General features: G+C 46.3%; 2 protein-coding genes across 3 annotated transcripts; one reads left to right on the top strand and one right to left on the bottom strand.

The window, feature by feature from the left end:
- Positions 1 to 12: 12 nt before the first annotated feature.
- On the bottom strand, positions 13 to 26806 carry RNASE13 (ribonuclease A family member 13 (inactive)). 2 transcript variants are annotated; one of them, XM_059180989.1, is made up of 3 exons: positions 25570 to 26806; positions 1881 to 2423; positions 13 to 1667 (listed from the first exon to the last, which is right to left on the bottom strand). In XM_059180989.1, the coding sequence occupies exon 3, from the start codon at positions 1657 to 1659 to the stop codon at positions 1198 to 1200; it is 462 nt and encodes a 153-aa protein (XP_059036972.1). In that variant the 5' UTR covers positions 1660 to 1667; positions 1881 to 2423; positions 25570 to 26806; the 3' UTR covers positions 13 to 1197. The 2 variants fall into 2 exon arrangements, with proteins under 2 accessions (XP_059036972.1, XP_059036971.1); XM_059180988.1 differs by having other exon boundaries at positions 13 to 2423.
- On the top strand, positions 10734 to 11631 carry RNASE7 (ribonuclease A family member 7). The gene is given in 3 exon segments (XM_059180990.1): positions 10734 to 10868; positions 10870 to 11111; positions 11113 to 11631. Coding segments are annotated over 3 exon segments (468 nt in total). The 3' UTR covers positions 11204 to 11631.
- Positions 26807 to 27846: the final 1040 nt, after the last annotated feature.

Below are 27846 nucleotides of genomic sequence, written 5' to 3'. Positions count from 1 at the left end.
TATAGAGTCACAGAAAGATGCAAAAATAGTACAGAGAGGTCCCACATACCCTTCATCCCAGTTTCCTTTTTTTTTTAAGATTTTATTTATTTATTTGACAGAGACTGACCCAGCAAGTGAGGGAACACACAAGCAGGGGGAGTGGGAGAGGGAGAAGCAGGCTTCCCACAGAGCAGGGAACCCAACACAGAGCTTGATCCCAGGATCCTGGGATCATGTCTTGAGTGGAAGGCAGATGCTTAACGACTGAGCCACCCAGGTACCCCTCCTTTACCCCAGCTTCACCCAACGGTTATGTCTTACATTACTCAGATGTGGTTTTAAAACCTTCCATGACTACAGCCAGGCTCACCTCAGCTCTGTCCTGTCAGCGGCAGATCTTGGATTTGGTGGGGAGAGGTATCAGGAGAAGCTTTTGGAAGGAAAGGGATGCAGTAATCTTTGGGGAGAACAGGTCAGAGAAGGTAAATTGAAACTCCAGTGAGTCACAGTGAGAAGGGTGGAAGGAAAAAGGGTCAGAGAAAAGAAGACAGGGTGACTACAGGAGGTTGGGAATGTCAGGGAAAGACTACCCTGGGCTCTGTGGTAGAGGAGAAAGGAAAGAATAGATGATGAGAGAAGATCAATGATTTCACAGAGAGGAACAGACTGGGAACTGGGAGGGTTTCTGGAGAAGAGAGGCTAGAATGAGGCTAAGGGTCTCGGGAGGTCCCTGAAGCTAGAGGTACCTACTGTGTAGGTGAGTGAGTGGAGAGTCCCAAGGGAGATGGGGAAAGCTAAGAAGAGAAGGCTGGTGGGGATGGGGAGTTGAGACATGGAGCTGGGTGCCTGTTGCCATGGTGTGAGCTGAGGCTCTGGGCCTCCATCCAGGATTCAGGATCTGGCCCAGTGGATGGATAGTCACTGCCAACTGGACACAGTCAGCTTCTTGGGTGGGTGAGACTGTCTGTGGGAGAGGGAGGATGGTGAGGGAAGAAAGGAGGTAAACAAGTTGGAAAGAGGCTACAAGGCTGTATAACTTTGCATGGTGACTGAAGCTCAAGACATTTGTCCTACCTTCTTTGTCTCTTGGGAGGGATCCTGCCTGTCTGTGAAGTCAGGAAGGAAGCCTTATACCAGGGATCAGAAGTTCGGGAGTAGGGTCAGGCTTGCGTGTGGTGGCGGTAGGGGGTGGTTCAGAATGAAAACCTTCCTTTCCTAGTAGAGGCCAATGATGCCTATCGGTTCAGCATCATTCTTCCCAGAACAGAGCAGGTAGAGCCTTTGGTTGGTTAGGGTTTCATTATAGTGGCAGCTCGTGGGCGGTTGTCTAGAGACCAGAGAGCAGATCGTGACGGGAATGGCGTCCTCTGTGAGTGTGCAGTATTCATTGTAATTCTCACAGAAGCTGTCACTGTACTTGCAGAACCTATTGATTTCTCTCCAGGGGGCATGCACCATGTAATGAATTTGGGGGCAATACCAACTCCACTTTCTGCCCCGCACATAGGCCATGAGACCATTACAATAGCCGTGGAAGCCCTTTGGGTAGCTAACCCGGGGATAGTCAATGTGTAATCGGCGGAAGTTTCTGATGGCGATCTGCACCTTGATGCCTTCAACCAGAGCTGGTCCTAGAACAAACTGGAGAAACACAAGCCGAGCCACAGATGGTGCCATTCCTCCTGCTGGTAGAGTGAAGTGGTTAGAAGCAGAGGTGGGTCTAGAGTGGCTGTCTGCGTGCTCGCTTCGGCAGCACATATACTAGAGTGGCTGTCTGCCCCTTCCCAGAGCCTCCAGCATTTCCCCATCCTTCCCCATGTGCCTTCCCCTATAACCTAACAGCTGGGATCTACTTCAGAGATCATCCAAACCAGGTCCTAGAGAGAGGAGACGCTTACCCAAGTTCACCCAGCTGACCGGTCACCTTCACCCACTCCCCCAACTCCTTTGGTCCACCGCGGGGCCTCAGCTTCACCCAGTCTGTGAACTGTAACACTTACAGAATAAGAAGTCCAACCAGTCCTTGGATGAGCAACTCTTCCAGATTATCTCTGGCTCTGGTCAAACTTTCTGGTAAAAAATGCAAAGTGGACAGAAGGAACAGGCTGAACTACTATTCTCTGACTGCTCTGGAGAAAGGACAGGAACTGGAAGACCAGCAGGGCAGGAGCAGTAATTCTTCTTGCCTGAGACCAAAGGCAGCCCAAAGGTGAGAAGGAACTAAAGAGCTCTCTGGACAAAGACCAGTCTGGGAGAAGGGAGTGCCCCTGAGTTTGAGGAGCCTCTGTGCTGAGGGGGTTGGATGGGTGGGAGGAGAGAGACATTGCTGTCTGGTTTCCTCCTTTCTGCTGTCATCAGAACACTTAGTTCCAGCTCCTTGCCAGAAGGCTCGAAGTTCTTGGGTTTTCTTTGATGTTTTCTTTGGTCTGTAGGCCATGCTCCTGTGGAAAGGTGAAAAGGAAAGCACTGTCATGTTTCTGAGGAACAAAGTGCTGCTTATTCCTGACCCTCAGAGAACAGAGGGTCTGCCACTCATCCCACTCATGCACACAAGGGCCGCCCACTAGAGTGCTGGCTTGAGAATCAGAGACCTCATTGTGGACCCCTGCAGTCCCCATCATCACCTCCACACTGGTCTCAATCACAGTATTAGCCAACTCTCTTACCTACAACCTCAGGCCCTATCAGGGTCCAAGCACTCCCAGAAACCTATGCATGTTGACCCTGAAGCTTCCAACTTATCAGGTGGGATTAGACAGCACAGCCTCAACGTGAGGAAGTGTGGGCCCCCTGAGCCCAGAGGATCAGATTCTTACTGGAGTTTGTCCTAACTCTCTTTGTCAACACTTGCTGCTGCTTGAGAACTAAAGAACCTGCCAGCCATAGCCCTTGACTTCCACAGGTCTCTCCGCCTTGCCTCCCTGTAGGGTGTTGTCTGGGTGGTGGGTTTCATCATAGGACAGCCTGCCATCCTTGTCCTGGAGAATGGAGCTCAGATTTCGAACAAAGACCCCCAAGTGTTCCAAGGCCAATGTGTAGTCTAGGGGTGGTGCAGAGTACTAGAGGCACTGGGGATACTGATGTTGCTCTTCCTGACAGCATTAACTGGAGTCCAACACTGAACCCATTCCCCCCACAATTTGCTTCTCTTCCCATGTTGTCTGTCTCCCATTTCCTCAGTTACCTATGCAAGAAATCTGTGATCCTAGATCCTTCCCCCTCCCTTACTCCACCTGTGGGGAGGCAGTGGCTGCAAGGTGGCCAAGAGTAAGGCTTTTGAGTCAAACAGACCAGAAATCCTGGCTGAACCCTGGCTCTGCTACTTACAGTCTGTGTATCACCAATGTAAGTTTGCTTTGAAAAAAAAAAAAAAAAAACACTGTAAGTTGCAGTTTCTTCATCTAGTAATGCGGGTAATATTTTATACATCATAGCAGTATTAGAATTCATTACGATATATATCAAGAGATTTTAGCTCAGTGCCTGGCACCTGGTGAGTCCTTAATATGAGCATGAGTCCATTAGTCATGCAGCTCTAACATCTAAGACTGTTCTTGAAACTGTCCCTTCCATCCCTGTGTGTTCCCTGCACAGGCTCCCCCCTCTCCACATCACATGCACTCCAACTCCAGTAAGGCTCTACACCTCACAGGACAGAAGACTCCCCATGACCCGACCCCTACCATGTCTCCAACTACATCGCCATCCATGACTGTTTCCCCATTTGTGCCCCCTCGACCCCCTCATCCTGGCTTATGCCACCTCCTTTACCCAGGATGCTGTTCCTTACCTCCTACCACTCTTCCCCCCATCACCTCCACTGAGGTAGTTCATGTGAAGACTCAGCCTGGAAATCCTGTTTAAAAAGCCTCTGCTTGGAAGACCACCCTCTGGGAGGTGTACACAGCCAAACAAGTGAATGTGAAGCCCACACCCAGCCCGGTTGCTCATCTGTATCCTTCAGGCTGGGTCTATAGGCCAACAAGGCCAAGTGGGAGACTTGCAAGGAGCTGCCTGAGCCTGGCTGACTCAAGTGTTGGTTTTGAGGAAGTCTACTATTGTTCCCACCTCAGAGCATGCCTCCTCTTCCCTATTTTCTCAAGGCTGCAGCTTCCCTGAAAAGAGGAAGGGGCTTTTCATGAAAGGCTCCTGGTCATCCTCTTCCTGCATTCGCTACCCGCCTACCACCTGGACACACAGTTACAGAAATGAAACAGCCCTTCATAGAGGAAAGAGTTCAGGACTTGATATCAGATAACTTACTGAATTTTTGCTTCCTCATCTATGAAATGGGATGAATACTTTCCTTACCTCATGAGGCTGCAAGAAGAAAGTGAGATGGTCAGGATGAACATGAGTTTCAACTATCACACGGTATATAAACAATGTATAACTAGATATCCTCTTCTGGGTTCTACACCAACTAGTTTTTTCCCCCGACTCAATACTGGCAAAGCCTCTTTTATTTCCCAGATGATCCGAGTGACCTTCCTCATCCCAGCTCTGCCTCCTCAGACACATGACTTAAAATTCATCTTCATGAAGCTTTCTATTACTAGCCATGCCCTGTGTCGATTACCTTAAAAAAATTTTTTAATTAATATTTTAAAGTTGTTAAATACCATCTGAAAAGCACTATGACAAATGCTGGGGGCAGTATAAAGGTAAATAAAACAGCTCCAGTCCAGATTACATGTATAATTCAGCAAGAAAGATACACATATAAGCATATGTTAGAAAGGCCTGAGCACAGGACAAGGAGAGGTGCTCAGTGTGCCATGGGCCTTCAGGTTCTAGACTGCAACTCTGGTGGCCTGGCCTTTAAAATCCTATCTTTGGGGCGCCTGGGTGGCTCAGTGGGTTAAAGCCTCTGCCTTCGGCTTGCGTCATGATCCCAGGGTCCTAGGATCGAGCCCAGCATTGGGCTCTCTGTTCAGCAGGGAGCCTGCTTCCCTTCCTTTCTCTCTGCCTGCCTCTCTGCCTACCTGTGATCTCTGTCTGTCAAATAAATAAGTAAAATCTTTAAAAATAAATAAATAAAATAAAATCCTATCTTTGATAGGATTTTGATTGATCCATAGCATTGATCCATAGCATTGATCCATAGCATTGCTGCTTTCATGCTAACATCCTTGTCATGGTTTCATCTGTTCCTGAAGCCTGAGATTTGTGGAATTTGTTGCCTCATTACACTGGGCTTTACATACACAAGAATTACTCTAGAGATGAAGAAGCTAAGTTTGAGAGAGTAGTTTGCTCAAGGTCATATGTTCTCAAAGGGGGCAAGGGTGGACAATTTGGTCATGTTGGGGTGGTCACAACAGGGAGGGACCACTGGCATCTAGTGGGTAGAGGCTGGGGATGCCATTAAACATCCAATATTGCTCAAGGCAGCTCCGGCAACAAAGAATTATCTAGACCAAATGTGAACAGTGCTGAGGTTGAGAAACCCTGGTCTGGGGCACCTGGCTGGCTCAGTCAGAAGAGCATGCGACTCTTGATCTCAGGGTCTTGAGTTCAAGATCCATGTTGGGTGCAGAGACTACTAAAAAATAAATAAATAAATACACTTCGAAAAAACGAAAAGAAAAGAAACCCTGATCTAACGAGTGAATCAGATCTCCTAACAAGGGCAGAATTACTTATGCCTTATCTATTGAAAAGGGTTGGCAAATCTCCAGGACTTAGAAATATTTTTGTTAGATTTTACTTTTAGTAGTGATGGTTTTTCTACCAGTGAGAAGAACACTGAATGTTCACCACTGAAATGAGAATTTTTGAGTTGTTTTCTTGTAAGGGTGACCCTCTGCCTGTAGACCTCTACACATTCTCTCCCTCCTTCCCTCCCCAGTGATAAGCATTTCCAGAACAAATAGTTAACGTTCAAGTGCAGGAGTGATTCCCTGTGATTGAGGGGAACCCCAAGATTTTTCCTGGAGTGGGCTTACCACAATCTCAGCAAAGTCATTTTTTGCCCTGTCCAACCGAAATTGATCCAACCAGCATAGTGTGTCATGGGCAGTTCCTGGGCTGTCCTTGAACCCAAAGGATTGCTTCATGCAGCTCAGCCTTCTTGTCATGACTTCACCTCAAGCCCAGGGTTGAAGTCCAGGAGCTGCACTGTCAGATCTTCCATTTACTAACCAGTGCTGAGGTTGCTGGTGGTCCCACCTGGGACTGGGATCATTCGGGGGCACAATGAATGCCTTCTAACCCAAAAGTTGAATCAGTTAAGGGTCATTTATATGCAAGGCACTAAGCTATCCCTGGGGAAAGTGGGAAAGAAGTGTAATATAGATGATCCGTGTCTTCTGAAGACTAGATAGTCTAAGTTGAAGGAAAATGATAAATACATATGAAGAAATAACCGATGATTCAAGACAGAAAATTATACATCTTGAAGACAGAACTATAGGAATTTAGAGGTGAAGAAATCCCTCTGAATTGGGAGGATCGGAGCAAATTTTCTGTGTGAGGGGCAGGTCATCCTGGGACCTTGGGATGGATCTCAAGGTATGGTTAAGAGTTGAGTAGAGATGAAGAGGATTATGAAAGGTATGCTTAAGAAAATAGAGAAAACTAGCTTGGCTAGAATTGAGGCGCCTCGGTGGAAGAAAAGTCAGAAACAAAGTTCAAAAGATGGGTTTGCCAAATTGTGGCAGACCTTAAATATCAGGCTAAGGAATCTGAAATTTATTCTGTAGATAAAGGGGGAGCTGACAGTGGCTTCTGAGATAGAGTGACCTAATGAGGCCTTTCAACCCCAGAGTAGGTCCCCCTCTTCTACATCCTGGCTTGTCTAAAGGCGTTGGTCTGGGAGCCAAGGATTCCAACCTTCTGTCACTGCCGTCTCCTCCAGACCCACAGCTGTTCCAGGAAAGGTCATGAGAATTCAAAGACCCAGAGCAAGTCTCACATCTGACCCCAACTTGCTGTTTGTTTCACTTTCTCTGTCTGCAGAACGAGCCCATTACCTTTATTTATCCTAGGAGCAACAAAATTAGGATAACAGAATTTGGATCTGCTCCTGCTTGGAGGGAAACTCTCATGGGCTTTCCATCGGTATCCAGAGGCTGTGTGGAACTCCGGAAGCAAGAGAGGCTGGCCTCTGAAGAGTGGGCGCCAGTCCAGGCCCGGCCCTCCTCTCAGCCAGCTCCCCTCACCCCTCTCAGTGCAGGCCAGAGGAAGCAGCAGCTGTTGTCCTGTGGGGAAGACAGGCAGAGGTCCACCTGGCGCTGCTGGGATTTTCACAACACCCGCCCCAGTGACTTTAAACTCACACACGCACACGCACAGGCATGCACGCTTCCATGCATGGGCATGGGAGTAGCCTGGCAGGGATTGGGCCAAGAACTATGACTATGGCCATAGAACGAGGAGGCGAGCGTAGCTACCTCATCTCCCTGGATAGAGGCTGCTTGTGAGAGGGCCTTTCTTCCCTCCCCTCCTCTCCCCCCATTTTGTCTTCTTGCTCACCCCTTTCTAATTTTTCTCTTTTCCCCTCTGCCAGACTCTCTGATCAGTCCTTGGCCTGATGCCTGACCTCTTTTGTTCTCCCTAATCTTGTCCCCCCCTTCCTCCATCATTTCCTCTTAGTCCTTACATGGGGTGAAGGAAAACTGGCAAAATTATCCTCCCAAATGCAAAGTGAAGCGGATCGTGGAATCTAGAGAGTTGGGGCAAATCAATCAATAAACAAAATCACCTGCCTTATCCAAATAACTGAGGCAAAGTAAGGGTTTCAGCTCGAGTTGTAAAGGTGGTAGTTTCAACTCTTTAATTTTTGTATGCAAACCTAAACCTTTACTCTCTCTCTCCTTTGGCCTGAGACAGGAGGGTAGTGTTTGACTTCCACACAGCACTCAAGCCAGCTTCTGGAGAATTCGGGGTAATGGGCTTGAAGAGCAAACTAAGATAATTATAATGACAGGAAAACACAAGAGCACAGGGCAGTGCAAGTCGTGGTTTGGAAACATCTCACTCTAGAATAATGAGAAGTGAGGAGTCCTGGCTCAGAATTCAAATGAGCTCCTGGCCTCCCGCTCCCTCCCCTGAGCCGGGCCTCCTGTCCAGGGCAGGACAGGCCTGTGCTGATCCGCATTCTGTCCACAGTCTGCTTTAAACCATGGATTTTATTTCCAAACATTTGCATCTCTACAGCAGCAGAGGCATAATTCTCCATCCTGAAATCCAAACAGCAGAGATTCAGGCTCCTTAACAAAGCAGCAAATGCTGTTCCCACAGCCAAGGCCTCCCCAAGAAGCCGGGGAGCCAGAGGCCTGTGGGAACTTGCTCCTGGTTCTCTGTCCCCATCTAGTGGTGCTTGCCACCTCCAACATCGTTTTTTCTTCCAAAAATCATCCTCTGCACGCCATCTGCCTCTGCCTTCGGCTCAGGTCATGATCTCAGGTCCTGGGATCAAGCCCCACATGGGGCTCTCTGCTCAGCAGGGAGCCTGCTTCCTCCTCTCTCTCTCTCTGCCTGCCTCTCTGCCTACTTGTGATCTCTGTCAAATAAATTTTAAAAATCTTTAAAAAAATAAAAATAAAAATAAATAAAACGATGTCCTCTGGCCTCAAAAACAAACACCTTCTCTTCCCGACTCAAACTTCTGACTTCTGGACCGGAACACAAACTTTACAATCCAGACCACTTTTAAGAATTTTTGTATTTATTTAAGAGAGAGCAAAAACGAGAGAGATCACAGAGGGAGCCTGCTTCTCCTTGCTGAGCGGAGAGCATGATGACATGGGCCTCCATCCCAGGACCCTGAGATGGTGACCCAAGCCGAACGCAGACATGTAACCGACTGAGCCACACAGGCGCCCACTCAAGACCATCTCTGTGGCTTTGCTCCAGTTACAATCTACACAACAGCCTTTCACTCCTCTGCTTAGAATGGCCTCCCACTCTCAGGGACCCTCCCCAGTGTGTGCGAAGTCAAAGTCACAGTCTTTGCTGGTCTCAGAGGCTCTCCATGATCTGGCCTCTCAGCACTGTTCAATGTGGACCCTTCTTCCCCACAAGTTCATGTTCTCAAATTCACATCTTTGTCCCAGAAGGGCCCCCCTTTAATGTCCCTATTTAAAAATCACTGCCTACAAACCTCCTTCTTTTCCTACCTCTGTCCTTAGCAGTTATCACTTCAAGCAAAGGGTATATTTACTTTTCACTATCTTTCTCCCGATGAAACGTAAGCTCCACCAAGGCAGGGATTTTTTTCTCTTTCTTTCACTGATCACGTCAGCACATGATAGGTGCTTGAGAAATATTTGTTTACTGACTGCATAGGTGAACCTAAACCTGGTGTTCTGAGATCACCTATTACTTACAGGTGAATCCTGAAAACAAAAGAACTGTTCATCTCAGTTTTCTAGATCTTCCCCCGCACAGAGTGTGATACTTCTAATCCTCAGTGTCTCAAGTCTTCTGAGTACCATATGCCAAGCTCACTCGAGCCCCCAGAGCAGTTCCAACTCAGGCTCTCCACACACCTACGACTACTGCAAGGAACAGGGCACACAAGAGCAAGACCTAAGGCAGAATGAAGCAACCACCACCCCCAACAGCATTTCCAAATTTGGACAGTGTTTAAGTTTTGCCAATCTCAATGAAGTAGGGAGGAAGAGAGTGAAGGATGAAAGGTGTTGGGAGCCTTTGCCAGGTAAAGCCAGGTGGCCCTGCTCAGCCACCTGCTACTCCTGTCACTGAGGAGTGACCAGAGGAGTAAATCACTGCAGAATAGCTGAGTTGGGGTGGTGTTGGGCATCGTGACTGTGATGATTCGTCTGCTTCCCTGTCTTCTCCATCTCCTCCAAAAGATAAGCAGGAAGACTTGATGACAAGAAATCATACCAAGCAATATTCGAGGCTATTCCCTCTGTACCTCAGGTTAGAGAAAAAGCTATTCTTACCACCACAGGGATTGGTTCTTCCCAGAGTCATGAACCAGAGATGTATATAGGAGATAAATGGCAGCTCTCCCTGAAATGCATTTTGGGGTTGACACCTGGGTCCGGTGCTTTAGTAGAGTCACTGAAACCATGTGGCCAGGGGCCAAATCTAGTCTTGGAGTGTGGGGAGTGACGTTTCCTCATTGCTGAACCTGTTCAGGCAGGTACACTAGCTCCATAGGTATCCACTTATTGGGGACATTTAGGTGGAAAGGCACATAAGTTTGATTAATTTCCTGATCCCCAACTTCACCTCAGTCCACCCCAAACAGAAGCAACATAGGTCAGGCCAGCTCTTAAGGAGTCAAACGGCAAGTGATCTGAGGCCAGTGGCAGGTAAGGGCATCCTCAGCCCCAGAGCAGGAGCCGCCATGCAAGACTCAGCGAGGAGGTGCAGACTGTGGAGGGACCTGGGTGAGGAGAGAGGACAGAGAAGGGACGGGTTCTGATGCAGGTGAGCGATGTGACAAAGGAGGAGAGGATAAGGACACCCATAGGGGAGAGAGGAGGACATAAGGGGGATGGGACTTGAGGAAGAATCAATAGAACAAAGAGTGGGAGACAAAAAAGACAGGATGGGGGAAGACAGGCATATGGAGTGAGGGGGATGAGGTCACAGTGGGTGAGGAGGACGAACAGAGCAGGAAGAAGGGATGAGATACGGAGGGAGCGGCGAAGGAGACTTAGGGGAGAGTAACGGTGATGAGCTAGAACACAGACAGGAAGACTAATTTCTCACCACCTGCTGTCTGCCCCCAGCAACCCCAGCCCTCCATCCTGACTGCTTCCCTATGAGAGATGGCAGCCGCCAGAACAGGGTCCTGCCCTCTGCTGCTGCCCTTGCTGCCGTAGCTGTGGGTGCCGAAGGGTCCAGTCAGGGCCAAGCCCAGCAACATGACCTCGGCTCTGCGGTTTGAAATTCAGCACGTGCAGCCCAGGCCCCCAGGGATGCAACACGGCGATGGGCAAGGTCAACAAGTACACAAAACATTGCAAACCCTTCGACGCCTTCCTGCATCAAACCTTCCCCAGTGTGGCCGCCACCTGTCGCACCCCCACGGTAGCCTGCAAGAAGGGTCGAAGAAACTGCCACCAGAGCAAAAGCCGTGTCTCGCTGAGCCCATGTGAGCTCACCTCAAGGAAGTACCCAGGGTGCAAATACAAAGACAGGAGAGGTTGCTTCTTACATTGCGGCCTGTGACCCTCCTGAGAAAGGGGACTCTAGGAAATTCAAGCTGCTTCCTGTGCACTTGGACAAAACCCTTTAGGTTTTCGGCCTTCCTGCCTCTCATGCTACACCTGACTTCCCTCTCTGGGCCTCTAGGCCACTCCTCACATGCCCACAGGTTATCTTCCTCCCATGTCTTAGGGCCCTTCCTAGCTCAGTCTCTTCTAAGAGGGCTGAGCTCCAGAAGAAATGGCCTCTCTTCTTTCTGTGGCTGTTTTCCCAGGAGCTTATACCCCAAGAGAGGGGCTGAGCAAGCTAGGAGTATGGGCTCCCTGGTCTATGCCTTGGACCTCTCTCTCCTGACCCATCTTTTCACAGCAGCATGACAAGACGAGGAAATGAAAGGACAAGGAGGGCATGAAATTTATGGACAGAGCTGTTCCTGTTCCTGAACTAGGAATCTTCCACAACTAACGTGCTGGTGACATGACCTGTGTGTGGAAAGACGGCTGGAAAGAAAGAAAATGAAGTACCACTCCATGTCCATACTATATAAATTTTAGGTTTTTCGTGGCGTTGCCACATGAGTCCCTTGGGAAATAGACTCGAGAGGGATAATGGGCTTTCTTTGGGGGAGGAAATGGAGCTTTCAGAAAGTGCAATTAATTGAAGAGCTTGTCAAATTGGTTAGTAGCAGAACCTGGACTGGAACCTAGGTCTCCTTATTCTAAATACAGAGCACTTTGTGCTTGTCCCTTGGGCAAAAAAGGAGAGACCTCGGCAGACAAGAGAACTGGGTAAGAGTTCACCCATGAAGAAATGTACCCTGAGAGCTCTGAGGAGCCAGTTGCCCTGTGTCCGCTGCAATCAAGGTCACTAGCCCTCTAGCCAAGAGCTGTTTATGAGGTGTTCCAGAGATCTCAATTCATTCTCTTTCTGCCTCTCTAATTGGACTCCGCCTTCTCTAGCCCACTGCTCTTCCGACCTGGGCCCCGGGCCTGGCTCTGGCTAGATCCCTTTGGCCTGAAGGCATAGGGTCAGGGGAGTGTCCCAGCTTCATCCCCCTGCTCCAGGATCACATTTCCCTTGACCTCAAGGGACTTCCGTGGCCCAGAGCCTGCTGGTCACAAACAGGCTGGTGGGAGCTGCCAGAGCTTCCTTCCTCTGATAATGATCTGTCCTGCCTCGGTGCTTCCCTGGCTCCCCACTCTGGCAATCTGCCCAGGCCTGAGGGCTTGAGATGTGGGAATGCCATCTCCCAGTCCCCCTGGGCTGCACACACCATTGCTCTGTCTCTAGTGAGTAGAACTGGAGAAGCTATGGCCTTACCTTGGGTCTATTGTGAGGTGCTCATGTCCCAGCCCACCTCCATTGCCTGCAGTCCTGATCATCACTAGCCCCTTCTTTCTTTCCTTTATTTCAGCCCCAGACAAACCGCACGATGCCCCATGCCTGCCCTACTTGACCGTCCAGTTACCTTGTTAGACCTTCCCTTCCGAGCTGGGCATCTGTTCTCTTTCTGTCCCTCCCGGACACCGCCAGTGCTCCCTTACTCCTTACCAGAGTCAGAGCCAGTTTGGAGCCAGATAAAATTGGGTGTAAATCTTGGTTGGCTCCATCTTCCTGGCTATGTGACCTGGAGTAAAGGAACAAACCTCTCTGTGGCTGTATTTTCATACAGTGAAATTACAGGAGTAATCCCACCTCCCCAACAGGATTGCAGGAAGATTTAGAAATTACTTCCATGTAGCCTTAATCAGCCCTTGGCACTGGTGAGCATCTAATAATGATCACTGGTAGCAGCAAATAGTAGTCCTGTCATATTCACCGTGGCAAGCATGCAGATTAAGCCAAACACCCCACTCAGTTTTCCTTGAGGGCTTTCTCCTGCTAGAGTGATGTTCTTGAGTAGGCTAGAGGACAGGTCTGGCAAGCAGTCCGGCTAGGTGGGCTGGGTGGCTTGAGAGGAGGAAAGAAAGTAGGGAGGGGATGGTCATAGAAAAAGATGAACATTGAACAATTTAAGCAGAGTGTGGAGCCAATACATTGATGAGCCTTGAAGTAGAGATGCACTAAATACACATTGTAGCCAAAGGCCAAATGACTGAGTGTAAATCTATGGTCGTTATATCTACATATATCCTATGGTCGTTATACTCTACATCTGTCACTCTAAATAGATGGTTTTGACTGAGATGCATAGAAAAGCAAGATACTTAGGGGTATTGATTTTTCTTAATTCTTTTTATTGTAACTTTTTATATATTTGTATAAACATAAATTGTATAAATTGATATTTATCACATATAAATATAAATTATATATATTGATATTTTTTCTTATGGATATTATGGTTTTGAAGACACCCTCCACACAAAATTTTGAAGTGGCTAAAATGATGCTTATTGCATACTCTCAAAATGAGAATTCCCAAATAAAACTTTTTCTTGGAAGATTCATTACCTAAGTAGTATTAAGTAACTAAAACTTCAGCATAATTCAAAAGTAATTTGTGGTGATGGAGTTCAGAATAATAGTATCCTGGGAGCACTAACTGGGAGGGGTAAGAGGTAAGCTGAAAATGTTCTTTCTTGGTCTGGTTATGTTTACTTTGTCAGAAAACCCCTTGAGCTGTATGCTTAAGGTTTGTGTACTTGACTGTATGTAAGTTATACCTCAAAAAAAAAAAAAAAATCCTCTTGAATGTATAGTTCTTTTTTTTTTTAAAGATTTTATTTATTTATTTGTCAGAGAGAGAGCAAGCACAGGCAGACAGAGTGGAAGGCAGAGTCAGAGGAAGAAGCAGGCTCCCTGCGGAGCAAGGAGCCCGATGTGGGACTCGATCCCAGGACGCTGGGATCATGACCTGAGCCGAAGGCAGCTGCTTAACCAACTGAACCACCCAGGCGTCCCCTGAATGTATAGTTCTTAAGAATTATTTTATTTAACATGATAAATCTAAATATATCAATCAATTCTATAAGGACTATGATATCATGGAATCATAGAAATAAGATATAACCTAATTTCTGTTGTTATGCCTTATAATATTTTTTTAATATAATAGTACTTATGTTGTTTATTAAATTGTTATAAATACTTTTGGATCAAAAAATATATAAGGATCATTTTAAAGTTATCCAGCTAATACACTATCTCCTACTTTATAATAGGTCAACTAATTTTCCTATATTATGTGACAATTCTTCATTGTTTTGTATATAATATAGGCTTTGACAACCATTATTACAGCATTTTTCTTTTTCCTTTTTTTAAGATTTTATTTATTTATTTGAATGAGAGAGAGAACATGAACAGGGTGAGGGCCAGAGAGAGAAGCAGACTCCCTGCTGAACAGGGAGAAGCAGGGCTTGATCCTGTACTCCAGGATCATGATCTGAGCCAAAGGCAGACACTTAACTGACTGAGCCACCCAGGTACCCCTAGACAATTTTTTTAAAATAATAAATGTGCATTTATACTTCTACTGACTGATAGAATTTCAACATTTAAAAAAGTTCATAAAGAAAATTTCACTCTCGGGGCGCCTGGGTGGCTCAGTTGGTTGGATGACTGCCTTCGGCTCAGGTCATGATCCTGGAGTCCCAGGATCGAGTCCCACATCGGGCTCCCAGCTCCATGGGGAGTCTGCTTCTCCCTCTGACCTTCTCCTCGCTCATGTTCTCTCTCACTGTCTCTCTCTCAAATAAATAAATAAAATATTTTAAAAAAAAAATTCACTCTCAGGTTACATCTAGAGTGCTCACTAATATTTGAAAGTGATTCAGATATTAACTATGAATCCAAATGACTTGCCTTGTTCTCATTACTGATGCTTTAACATGACCTTGATCAAAACCAAGTTGACAGATGCCAAGAATAATGCTGAATAATGGTTATTCAGTTTTCCAAAGGTCAAATGTGAGGTCCAAAGGCTTGGGCCAATTACCAGGTATTCCTATCTGAAACTTGAAGGATGGGGAAAGGAGGCTGATTAGTTACTAAACACTTCTGTTTCTGGGGATAGGAGTTGGAGAGGGGAGGAGGGTGTGCAGGAGAACTTGCCCAGCCTTGAGTAGGTTCCTTTAAAGGAAATTGTTTCAACCTGGACCTAAGGAGCAGTATGGGGCACCTGGGTGGCTCAGTCGGTTAAGTGTCTGACTCTCGATTTCTTCTCAGGTCATGCTCTCAGGGTCTTGAGAAGGAGCCCCATGTCAGGCTCTGGGCTCTGCTCTGGGCATGGAACCTGCTTAAGATTCTCTCTCTTCCTCTCCCTCTGCCCCACCCACCTGCTCACTTGTGTGTGCTCTGTCTTAAGAAGAAAGAAAGAAAGAAAGAAAGAAAGAAAGAAAGAAAGAAAGAAAGAAAGAAAGAAAGAAAGAGAAAGAAGGAAAGAAAGAAAGAAAAGAAAAGAAAAGGAAAGAAAAGAAAAGGAAAGGAAAGAAAAGGAGTCCAGTAAAGAAAGTAACACAAGAACTGGTACTAGAGCTCACTCACGTTCCTACAAGTGAGAACCAAGGTACGTTAGGTAGGAGACTTTTTTACATGACCCTGGTTTCCCAAAGTCTCCATACTCCGAAGTAAATAACCCATAGACAAGAAGGCCAGTTGAATCAATGTGAGAAGTGTCCCATCTCAAGGGCAGAACGTGGGAAGAGGAAATGCCCTTGAGATGAGGACCCTTCTCCACACATTGATTCATAGTGTCAATTACACTATTGATAGTATCCATGGCTCTAGGGGATAACCCCAGTGCTATGGCAGCAAAAAACATACCAATAGCAATAACATCCAGAGACCCTTTCCTTTGAGAGAACCTTGGCCCATTCTATGCTCCTGCATGACTGAGCTTCCAAAAGGACTTTGAAGATTTTTGATTTTCTCTTTTTTTTTAATTTTTTTTAAATTTTTCATGATTTTCTCTTTTATAAGTTTTCACTTACCCCTATCCCACCATGGAAGGTAGAAAGAAGAGCAGGTACAGCTCTTGCCAGGATGTTTGCCTGTGCTGGACTCCAAAGCAGTCAGGCTGGGAGCACCCATGACACCACAGGAGCATGAGAAAACATCACTAATAGGCTATGGATCATAATAGTACTGTGAAGCCCATAGTTCCCAAGAGCAGAACTAAAGAAAGATGTTTACACATAAATACACATTATGATGGAAAATCCTCATCTATATAAAGGTAACCTACTTCATAGGAGTATTAGGTAGATTAATTGTGACAATATATTTTAAGCACTTAGTACAGTGGCTGGCCTATAGGAAAAGTTCAAGAGGTGTTATCATTTATATTTATCGCTGCGGTGTCAAATGTCAAGTGACCAAACCTGTGATGGATGGAACAGGCCTGACTTCTGTGACAGAAGAACAAAGGATTTAAACAGAGGCCAAACTCCTCCTTAGCCTCCCTTTGCCAAAAGTAGTCCCTAGCCAAGAGTGGATAAAGTAAGGCTCAAGGTCAGACAAAAAGGACAACATGCATTATCGCTCTAGGTAAAGTAATTTGGAGTGGGGTGGGGGTAGGGGGCAAGCTCCAATTGGAGTGAGAAAGGGAGGGGCGTTAAATTGAGTATATCTGTTCAGACTAGTTAAGGGTTGCTTCCCCCCCCCCCCCAGCTCTACCCTCCATGAATCAAAAGATGTGAAAAGAAGGCAGAGGATTCAGAGCCACTAATTTTTGAGGGTGTCCTCTACTCCAGGTCCTCTCTAAAGGGTTCATGTATCACAGCAATTAAAGGCGAGAGGGCTCTGGTGACGTTTCCAACTTCCCCTCCTGACATCTAAGTCCGTCCTCAGGTGAGCTTACTATGCCCTCGCCTCCATCGTGGACCTCCACATCCTTCCCACTCCCAGATGGAGCTCCCTTTCCTACTTTGTCTTCCATCTCTCAAAATTGCCACCAGGGCCCATGGCTCATGGTCCTTCCCTGCCTTCCAACAGACTTCTTGCAGTGGGAAAACATCATAGCTGTCGCTTTCAGTGGTCTTCACATAGAAACTTAGTTGAGCTTACACATTTAAAGCATAAACTGACTTGGTATAAATTAGTACAAACTCCTGCTCAGGCTGTGGCATCTAGCACAACACAGATCTACACGTCTATAAAGCTTTTGGCTCTTTCGACAGATATTCATAAAAGTAAAATGTTACAAGAGATGGTATCCACTGACCTCAGAGATCATCTAGTCCAGCCTTCCCCATTTTGCAAATGAGAAAAATAATACCCAGAGGACTCGAACATCTTGTCCAAGATCACATGGCTAGTTTAAGTAAGTACTCAGGCTTCTTGAACCAGTCCAGTGATATTTCCAAACTGGAATTCTAATTAATTATCCCAGATGCGTCTTAGACATTTTCCAAAGTCAAATTCACTGTCCGTGGTCTGGCAAATCAATCTGCAAATTCCCAGACTTGAGAGAGAAGCATGTTCATTCAAAAGAGGGTTTAGTGTCCGTAATCCCAGTGTGTTTACGTTTCTGCCTCTCACCCATGGACCACAATCCCCTTCACCTGAATGTTCATATTGTGTCAGTGAGATGAGAACAAAACAGAACCCAAGGACTTGGTTACAAACTAGTCAAGTATGTCCTCGGGCCATACCACTGGCTGTTGGAGACATGAATAAGGGCATGCTGCAAGAACAAAGGTCTTCACTTTCCATCTGCTATTTGGAGCCAGTAGGAAAACATTTGGCAGACCTCCAGGTGGGCCTGAGACATCCCAAAACATTTTATCATGGGTAAGGGTCACTATTCTTTACCTTCAAAGTTGGTGCATGCACGGCTGAGTTTTATGGTCAACTAGACACAGAGCAATGTGTCTCAGACTTTTCCCTGAAGAGCTAGTAATGGCAAAGGAGAATTCATTAAAATACCTCAAGTCTTGCCCAGCAAACATGAACCTTCTCTGAAGCCTCCTTCTTTCACTTAACTAGTATTTTTAGAATAGCCATGTGCAGAGATGTTTTATATGTTATCTTAAAATTTCATTTGTGGGTAATAAGAGATCAAAGCTAATTTCCTGGTTTGGATGGTTGTGCTGTGCTGATGTAGGGATGTAGGCAAGGGAACTTGTAATTAGGAAATACTCACTTTTGTATTAAGGGCTAATGGAACATCATGTCTGTAACCTATTCTTTCAGAAATGTTAATAATTGGGGAATCTGGGCAGAGCATATATGGGAGCCGTGTGTAATTTTTCTGAAACTTACTTATAAATTTGAGATTACTTCAAAGCAAAAACATTTTAAATTGTAAAAAATCTGTAATTTATTTGAATTTTTCAATATACTCCATCATACAGTTTTATTTTGTGTAAAAATAATGTTTTAAATTACTTCCTCTTCCCACCCCCAAATAACTTCAGGAAAACTGGGAAAGAAGACAGTTATCTTATGTGTCTTTGTATACCCCTCATATGTCTGCATTCAGTCAAAGGTAGGAGTACACTAGCCTTAAGGGGGTTTTCCTTAACTTGCTCTCCATGGGTCTGAGTCTCTGACCAGTATTTCTCTTCAAGAACTGGGTAAGAAAGATAAGATAGTATGGGGTAAGGGCAGTAGGAAGGTCCTTCACGTGCTAAAAATAAATAAATAAATATAAGAGAGGCAGAGAAAAACATTCATAAGGCATTTAGAACAGTGACTAGAACCCAGAAACCCCTCAGTAAATATTAGCTATGATCATTTCTATTACTGTTGTTTTTGTCACCCCTGGGAGATCCAAATGCTGCACACAGGCTTGTACTAAGTCAAAGACTGCAAAACACATGTGAGCAGAGCCCCCTGCTTCAGCTCTGGTTGGGCTGAAGATTACATGCTCTGTTTCCTGAGGACAGATCCTATACTCAAGAGCGAGAGAGACAGTCCAACTGCTCAGGCAAGATCGTGGTGGGACTGGGCTCCCTGAGAAGACCCCAAAGAGCTACACAGTAAAGAGGAAATGGACCTGGCAGGGGACAGGGTCAGCCACTGTGAACAGAGTGATACTTTCTAGAAGGAATATGGCAATAAATTTCTTGTAACAGAACTCTGAGACTCAGAGTTCAGAAACCAGGATCCAAGATATGTCATGGCCATGGTTTCTTCAGAGCCAAGGACCCCTCTTGGATGAGAATCTCTCTTGGAGAGATTCCCTATTGGAAGCTTCTGACAAAACCCCTGCCTCAGTGTGAGACCAACCACCCCCAGCCCTGGTGGTTGTTGACTCATCGCCAAGGTCCTGGATCCCAGTAAACAGACAAAGAAGTATAGTCCTAAGAGCTGGGCATGGTAGGTTTGTTCTTCCAGAGCTGCTCAAGAGCAGGACGCTGCCCTTAAGCCTCACCCTTCTTGTTCGCCTTTGGGCTTTTCCAGTCTGAGCCCGTCTCTACCCAGTTCCCTGGATGATCAGTCGGTTTACACTATTCTGTTCCTTTGTCTCTTCTCTCTCTCACAAGGATATCATTATACAGACTCAGGACATACATCACTGGGAAGCTCAACATGCACAATCTCATCTCGTTTTTGAATCAGCACCGCAGCAAGTTTGCATGGCTGGAGCCGATCAAAGGCCGGGACAGCGGGGATCACTGCCAGGAGTAAGTGCTCCTCCCTGTCACCTGTCCTGGCTCCAGGTGGTCCACCATGGATATGTCAAGTTGTCGGGCAGAAAGCTAGCTAAGAAGCTATGTGGAGCCCAGAGACACAACTGTCAGCAACCACTTGCCTCCAGCAGCTGATGTTCTACCATCATCGGGCTTCCTTCTGGGTAGATTTTATTTCAAGCCTTCTGCATCCCAGATTGTCCCCACCTTGGCACCTCCGGAAAGCAGCAGCAGCAGTTCCTCTCACACCCCGTCGCAAGGAACTTATCAGAGCATGTCACTTCCAGTTCAGTAGTAACCATGGATCCTCCCATTGCTCTCCACTGAGCGACCAGGAAGCACTTCTGGACAGACTCACACAGGACCCAAGCAAAGGATAAAAAAATGCATATGCCATGTTCCCCTTAGCCACTCCTAGTGGCCCCGGCCCCTCCTGCACCACCTCACTCCTCCAGAACCCCCTTCTTCCTGGAGACTCTGCCTCTCACCACCAGAAGGAAGTTCAGAGTGGGAAGCCTGATGACCCATCCTGAGGGTGGCACTTATAGGTCAAAGACTTTCTTCATGCTGCTGCTGTCCCTCATACCCATGACCCAGACAGACTTCTGTGGCGCTCTCACCCACCCTTCCTCGAGGATCCGGAAAACACAAGTGTTTAGGGGATCATCACTGATTCTCTGCGTTTCCTCCTTTGAGCTACTTCAGGGTCTAACTGTGCAGTTTCCTCTTATGTTCTAGTTTGGCTGTGAGCACTGGATGTTTCTTCTTGTTTCATAGAGTCTTAGTACCGGGGGCATTTTAGAAGTTATACAACTGTTACACATCCTTGTGTTACAAACAACGAGGATTCTGAGAGGCAGCACAGTCACTGAGTGTCCCCTCTGGGCTAGAGAAGCACATGATGACCTGATTCCTGTCCCACGAGTTTTCCATCCAGTTGGGAAGACTGGACACACATGTAAAAATCAAATAACAAAGCAAGGAAGCACACATCTAAAAACCCAAATGAGTGGTACCAGGAAGTAATGCTGAAGGACGTGAGGTTCAGGAGGGATTAGCCCAGGCTAGATTTGACTGGGAGGGTTCACCCATGTGATCAAGCTGAGCTCTGAAAGATGAATAATATTTGAGGGAGGGCTCTCAGGGAAGGAAAAACAAAAAACAAACAAACAAACCACAACAACAAAGAGAAGTGAAGTTGAAAAGAGCAAAAAATGCCCAGTAGACAAAAGGAAGACCAGTCCATTAGAATAGAATTTGGTCACCAGGTGACTCTTAGCCTATAAGGTAACATCAACAAACAGGTAAACAGTATGGCAGAAAGGAACAACATAACTTTGGTACCAGATCTACATCATTTTCAATCCCACTTAATAAATATGTAACCTTAACCTCTCCAAGCCTCTGTTTCCTTTTCTGTAAAAGGGGGGGGGGGTAATAACATGGACCACATAAATGCTTTGCAGATAAAATTTTATACAAAGTACAATGTCTTGGCACACAGTAAACACTTATTTAAATTTTTATTTATTTGGGGACACCTGGGTCACTCAGTGGGTTAAGCCTCTGCCTTTGGCTCAGGTCATGATCTCAGGGTCCTGGGATCGAGCCCTACATCAGGCTCTCTGCTCAGCAGGGAGCCTGTTCGCCGCCCCCGCCCCCAACCGCCTGCTGTTCTGCCTACTTGTGATCTCTCTCTCTGTGTCAAATAAATAAATAAAATCTTTTAAAAAAAAAGAAAAAAATTATTTATTTGAGAATGAGAGCGCACACACTCATGAGTATGGGGAGGGGCAGAGAGAGAGAGAATCTCAAGCAGCCTCCGCACTAAGCACAGAGCCTGATGCAGGGGTCATCCCAGGACCCCAAGATCATGACTTGAGCTGAAATCAAGAGTCATACACTTAACAGACTGAACCACTCAGGTGCCCCAGTAAATGCTTTTTTAAATGATAGCTTGAATTCTTAACAAAGTACTTAACACTGTGCCAAGCAGACCTTCACGAAATTGTGGTTAGTAGTGTCTCTTTCCTTCTGCTGGTGTGGTACAGACTGTGCTGACTGGACCCACAAGTAGGGCCGTGTTTAGTATCACTATACCATGCCCGACACCATAACACTCCATCACACTGAATATATTTAATATACATATTCCTCATTAAGTATCATTCTTGCCAAATTGTATCTGAAATTATATTTAAAGCTTTACTTCTGAAGTTGACTACAAATACTTTTGCAATTGGTACTGCTCCTTCTGCAATTATAGTACTTGAGAATTCTTATAAAATGAGAATATATAAACTAAGATTGTTTTGCAATATAATAAACTTTTTTGAGTGCCAAATTTCAAAATAAATGAAGTCAACTGTGTTACTGTGATAACAGGTAAGTGCATATTTTACAGTTGATTTTGGAAGTTGACTTTTCCTGTATTGGAGAGAATGTAGTTTTCTTCAGGTCTTCAATAGCATAGGCCCTTGAAAACCTCCCAAACCCTAGGCACTGAGCCTCTGGTGCTTAATGGGTAAAAGAGCCCTGAGACTGTGGCAGTTGGGAAGAGTTATGATGATGACTAGGACCAAACACATGATCGAAGGAACCCCTTTCCTAGGCCTGTCTGAATGGGGTTGGCCAGGTGCAGGCTCAGCATCTACCTGAGTTAAAGCATATTTGCAACTTAGTTGGATTCAGAGCTTGCAAAATCTGTGGCCAATCATCTCAGTCAGCATGGAATGTTCATGCCAGCCTTTGGCTCACCCCCGGTCCCCCATCCCTCCCATCCTCACCCTCATTCCAAAGCCCAGAGGTTTGGGTCTGCAACTGTTAATGAATAATCACTTGGTGATCCTCCCAACCCCATGGGAGAAGCTCAGCTGAGGGCCTGCAAAAGAGAAATGACTTCTGGATAAATAAGTATATATTTTCTCCCTGGGGCCCAAGTCAACTGTTGGCTGGATAATGTTCTCCTGGGCTCAAAAATCAATGTTTTGTTAGCTTTGAGGGGAGGCGTGCATGAAGAGATCCCTGCTGTGGAAAAGGTGAGCTTCGTTGGTGAACCAGGCTCCACCTCGGCGGCAGAGGGACAAAAATCTCAGCAGTTTCCCCTCTGGCAATGCAGATCCTAGGAACCTCTGTGATTTGTGCCACTTTGAGGAGCATTTTATCTCAAAGGCAGTGAAGTGATAAGTTTGTAAGTGATAAGCTGTCGCCCAGACCAATTGTGCCAACTGTAGTCATTTGCTTTGTCCCTTGACAATTGTTACAATATCCCCTCACTGCCAGTCCTGTAACTTACTAAATATATATGTAGGGCGGTCTTTTGGCATCTGACTCTTGTTTTCCGCTCAGGTCATGATCTCAGGCTGAGCCCCATGTGGGGTTCTGCCCAGGGTGTGGAGTGTGCTTGGGACTCTCTCTGCCCCACCTCTCAAATAAATAAATAAATATTTAAAAGATATATACAGAGAGAATATTTATATCAATATATAAATAAATCTTTATATAAATATATAAATAAATCTTTAAAAGACATACATATATCTATATATATAAATTCTTTGGTATTTTAAAATTTTTTTAAAGTTTTATTTACTTATTTTAAGTAATTTCTACACCCAACATGGGACTTGATCTCATGACCCTGAGATCATGACCTGAGCCAAAGGCAGACGCTTAACCAGTTGAGCCATTCAGGCACCCATTTTATTTTTTAATTATGATATTTTTTACGTAATCCCTACATTCAACGTGGGGCTCGAACTCACGATCCTGAGATCGAGTCGCATGGTCCATATAGACTGAGCCAGCCAGGAGCCCCAGTATCATCCAGTTTTTGTAGCTGATATTGTTTGTAGCTGAAGATATATCCAGATATTGTTTGTAGCTGAAGACTCAGCCTGAGATCTGTGGTCTCTATTGGAAAGGGGGAGAAAGAATTTACCTCCTTACTCGAATAGACTTCCTCCCCAATGTTATCACAAGGATCAGAAGAGAATGACTGAAGGCAATGTTCATGCACCACCCAAGACCACAAACAGAGACCTCACTGTGTGCTCTCCCTATGGGAACCATTTTCCCCCTCCCTTTTCAGCCTGGCACCACACCAAAGGGGTGGGTTAAAGTCAGAAAGCTCTTGGCCCCAGCTCTGCCATTCATAGGTGGCCTCTTTCACAAACTCCAGCTCCTTCAACTGGAGGAAGTTGGTTGAGATATGTCTAAGGACTCTTCCAACTCTGACACTCTATCATTCCAAGACTTTCTTCAACAGGGCAAATGTCTGCCACAGAAAGAACCCAACGCACCATGCTGCTTGGCCAGCTGGAACAGGGGCTCCTGTACGGGAAGCGACTGTTTCTCTAGCTTGGGTGAGAAACTAGGCCACAGAACAGGAAGAAATGAGCCTCATTCCACCACCTTAACACTGACTCAGGAACACCTGAACTAGTCTGGGATAGTGGAGTATGGACCCTTAGCCCATTTTCTTTCCGAGATTGGTTTCCCCTATGATCTGACTCTCAGTGCTTGAAACAAGAAACCTGGGAGTGTGGAAAGAACACAGGGCATTGGAAACCGAGAGGTGTTGATTAAAATCCTCTTTCTGACTCTCTTTAACTGTGGGGTGATAGGCAATTTCCTTAACTTTTCTGAGTCTCAGTTTGGTCATATGTTAAAAAACGTAATCATACTTGCCTCATAAAACTCTTATGAGAGATAAACAATGTAAGTATTTATTGTAGGGCATAAAAAGGCACATTATCTGCTGGGACTGGACCATAAAACGTCAGTGGTGTTCTTAAATGTCTGAGGCCATGGAGGCCCTGCATAATTGCCTTAGGGTATGAAATTCTTGGAGGGGCAAACAGGGTTCCCCCGATGGTGTCACACTTTTCCTCTGTGCCATTGCTCCCCTACCAGAGAGAGCAGCGCCAGAGCAGGATCCCGCCCTCTGCTGCTGCCCCTGCTGCTCGGGCTGTGGGGGCCTGAGGTACCAGCCAGGGCCAAGCTCAATCACAAGAGCTCAGCTTTGCGGTTTGAGACTCAGCAGAGAAAGTGCAACTCAGGCCCCATGGATGCAACACAGTGACGGAAAAGGTGAACAAGTCTGCAAGAAGGGCTGTAAGAACTGCCACCTGGGCCAAGGCCCTGTGTCCTTAATTACATGTGAGCTCATCTCAGGGAGGTGTCCAGACTGCTCCAGCAGCTGGCCACTCCTTCCACCATGGCCTGTGTCCCACCACACCACAAGGATGGCCTGGTTCCAGCTGGTAACAATGGTCCCTGTGCCCATGGTAATACTATCTAAAGCCAGGTGTCCCCCCCACATCCCCACCCCAAGCTCTGCAGACTCCAGACTTGGCTGCTGAATTCCCACCCTTGAGTTCTCGACTAATCCTTCCCCTCTTTGCCAATACCACTTCCCTCCCACACACGCAATTTCACATAGTCTTAATTCCATAGGGGGTTTTATGGATGCTCCAAGTGATGAGGAAAGAGGAGACATTCTCTTTAGCCCTTCACTGTTGCCTGTCTTGCTTTCTGAATTTGGTACCATGAAGATCTCAGCAAAGGTGGACCTAGGTTTTGTGGGCCTTAAGGTGTGCATGATTTTGGAGGCCCTCTTAAAAAAAAGGAATATAAAATGGCAAATGCCAACCAAGTCAGGACCTTGGGAGGGCTGTGTTTGGACACTTTAGAGGGATCCAGGCAGGGAAGATTATTTAAGGAAGAAAGGCAGGAAGATCTGCCTGGGTTCCCCGTACCGGCCCAAGGTGTCTGGTTTTCATGCAATAAAAGACTCTGTTCTTCCCCCCATCCCCCGCCCCCGAGTGTGTGTTAACTATCCCGGGGGAAGTACGGAGCTTTGGAAACCCCGTCTTACCTGTTAGTCATCAGCTTTTCCTGTTCTGCAGGAGGGAAGGAGGGCAGCACCTTGAACAGGCGTGGGCTTGGAGGCACAGCGGGGTCAGCCTCCCACCCACTTGAGAACTGCCTGGTGGTCCCATCTCACTTAGGGGAGAGGTAGGGGAGGAAGAGCAGGTTGTGTCCCCAGACACCAGTCAGATCTGGGGCCTGACCCCCACCCCTTTGTCTGTCCTCATGCTTCCTTGATATGACCCAGAGCAGGGACCTCAGCTTTCTGAAGTGAGTCTCTCTCCCTTGGGAATTTCAGAATCAGGACCTTCCCAGAATGTTGATCTGGTCCTAATTCGTTCTTCTCGAACTATGAGGAAGGAGGAGTTTTGTGTGCAGTCTGCCGCAGACCCGTGCTTTCACAAAATACAAAAAAGTGAATTACTAGAAAAATAAAATAGAACATATATGTGTAGAAAACACAAGCCTGAATTTCTTATCATTAGATTCAATTAGCATAAAATTACTCTATCAAATTGGCATAAAAGTGTCTCGATGCTTCCTCTCAATTTCTCCACCTTTCCTGTGAGACACTCAGAGAAAAACATACACATATTATACACATATGGGCACATAAATACTAACATGAGACATACACCTCCATACACAAGGACACAGATTCATACACGTGCATGTGTGTGGCCAACACACACAAGCACACATCAACACACACACACACACTCAACAGTGAGACAGCCCCTCTCCTTCCCTCCACCAACTCTGCCTCTTTCCCATATTTAGAAAGAGATTTTCCTACACAGATTAGAGCTCAGAATAAACCAAGAGTATTTGGGGGAACGTGAAAGTGGCAGAGAAAGCAGAGACTCCAACAGATCTGACTCCCAGCCCTCTTCCCTGCTTTCTAGAGAAAGAGATTGAAGGCAGAGCTCCCCGTGACCTACCACACCCAGAGTGGTCCACCCCAAATATAGCTTCCCCTAGACGCGTCCTGGCGGCCTTGCCACACCACACTCCTCTCGTCACTGTCGCCGTCTGGCCACCCTCTGTTTCTGACCAAGGAAGACGTGCTGGAAGTGAGAGAAAAACAACCTACTCCTACCCGCCCTGGCATCTCCCCAGTGTTGTGGGCAGCTCCACTTCCTCTGTCTCCACCTCAAGAGAGGGTGTTCCTCAGGGGCATATTCTTAGCTCTCTTTTCTTCTCACAACAACACTCCCTAGAGCAACCTGGTACACGTCCAGAACTTCAGTGGCCACTTACCTGCTCCCGAGAACATACCTCCCTCCCCCACCTCCCAAGTACCAGGCCATCTACCTGCCCTCACCAGCCCCCTCCAGGTCCTGCAGGCATCTCAAGAAAGACACTCAGAACTGAGCTCATGATCTGCCTGCCTTCCAGACTAGCCCCTCCTCCTGCAACCTCCCCACTTTGGTTGGTGGAAATATCATACCCACTCATTCAAGGGCCTCATCTAAGAGACACCTGTATGAACTCATTCTTTTTCCTTCCTTTCCTTCTCTGGTAATTCACCATCTATCCCAGGTACTGCCTTAAGAGGGCGCACAAGTTCTTGGGTTTTCTGTCTTTCAGCTATCCTGGGTTCCTAACATGTGCCCAACACACATGACAGCTTTGGAGGGTACTATGATTTTGGAGTTAGACAAACACATCTATGTTGTTGTGATCAAGGATTTGTAATCTAGCTTGGGAGACAGATTAAAAACAATACCTTTGAAACACCATTTTATGATAACAGAAAGTACTATGATACAGAAAGTATAGTGAAACAGATTCGAGAACAGTTTTCTCCCAACTCTTCTAGGGTTTCATGCATCCCAACTAAGCAAACCCATTCTCTGTTAAATAAAAATCCTGTTATATGGGGCACCTGGGTGGCTCAGTCTATTAAGCAGCTGCCTTCTGCTCTGGTCATGATCGCAGGGTCTTGGGATGGAGCCCCGCATCATGCTCCCTGCTCAGTGGGGAGCCTGCTTCTCCCACTCCCTCTGCTGCTGCCCCTGCTTCTACTCCCTTGCTCTCCCTGTCAAATAGGTGAATGAAATCTTAAAAAAAAAAAAAAAAAAAAATCCTGTTAAGTGTTTCCCTGCATACCCCCAGGGCTATAACCAGAGTCAGGGAGCACTAGGAGAAACTGGACCATCCTATAATCTATAAGAGTGGTGGCCCCAGAAGCTAGAAAAGAGTGCAGAAAGAATTCAGAATAGAATAAATCCTTCAAGAGATTAATTATATCCAAACAAGTTGTATAGCAACCTGGGTAGGA

The sequence above is a fragment of the Mustela lutreola genome, chromosome 7 (genome assembly GCF_030435805.1).
Source record: "Mustela lutreola isolate mMusLut2 chromosome 7, mMusLut2.pri, whole genome shotgun sequence".
Lineage (NCBI taxonomy): Eukaryota > Metazoa > Chordata > Mammalia > Carnivora > Mustelidae > Mustela > Mustela lutreola.
Note: the sequence above shows the minus strand (reverse complement) of the source record. Positions and strands in the feature narration are given on the sequence as shown.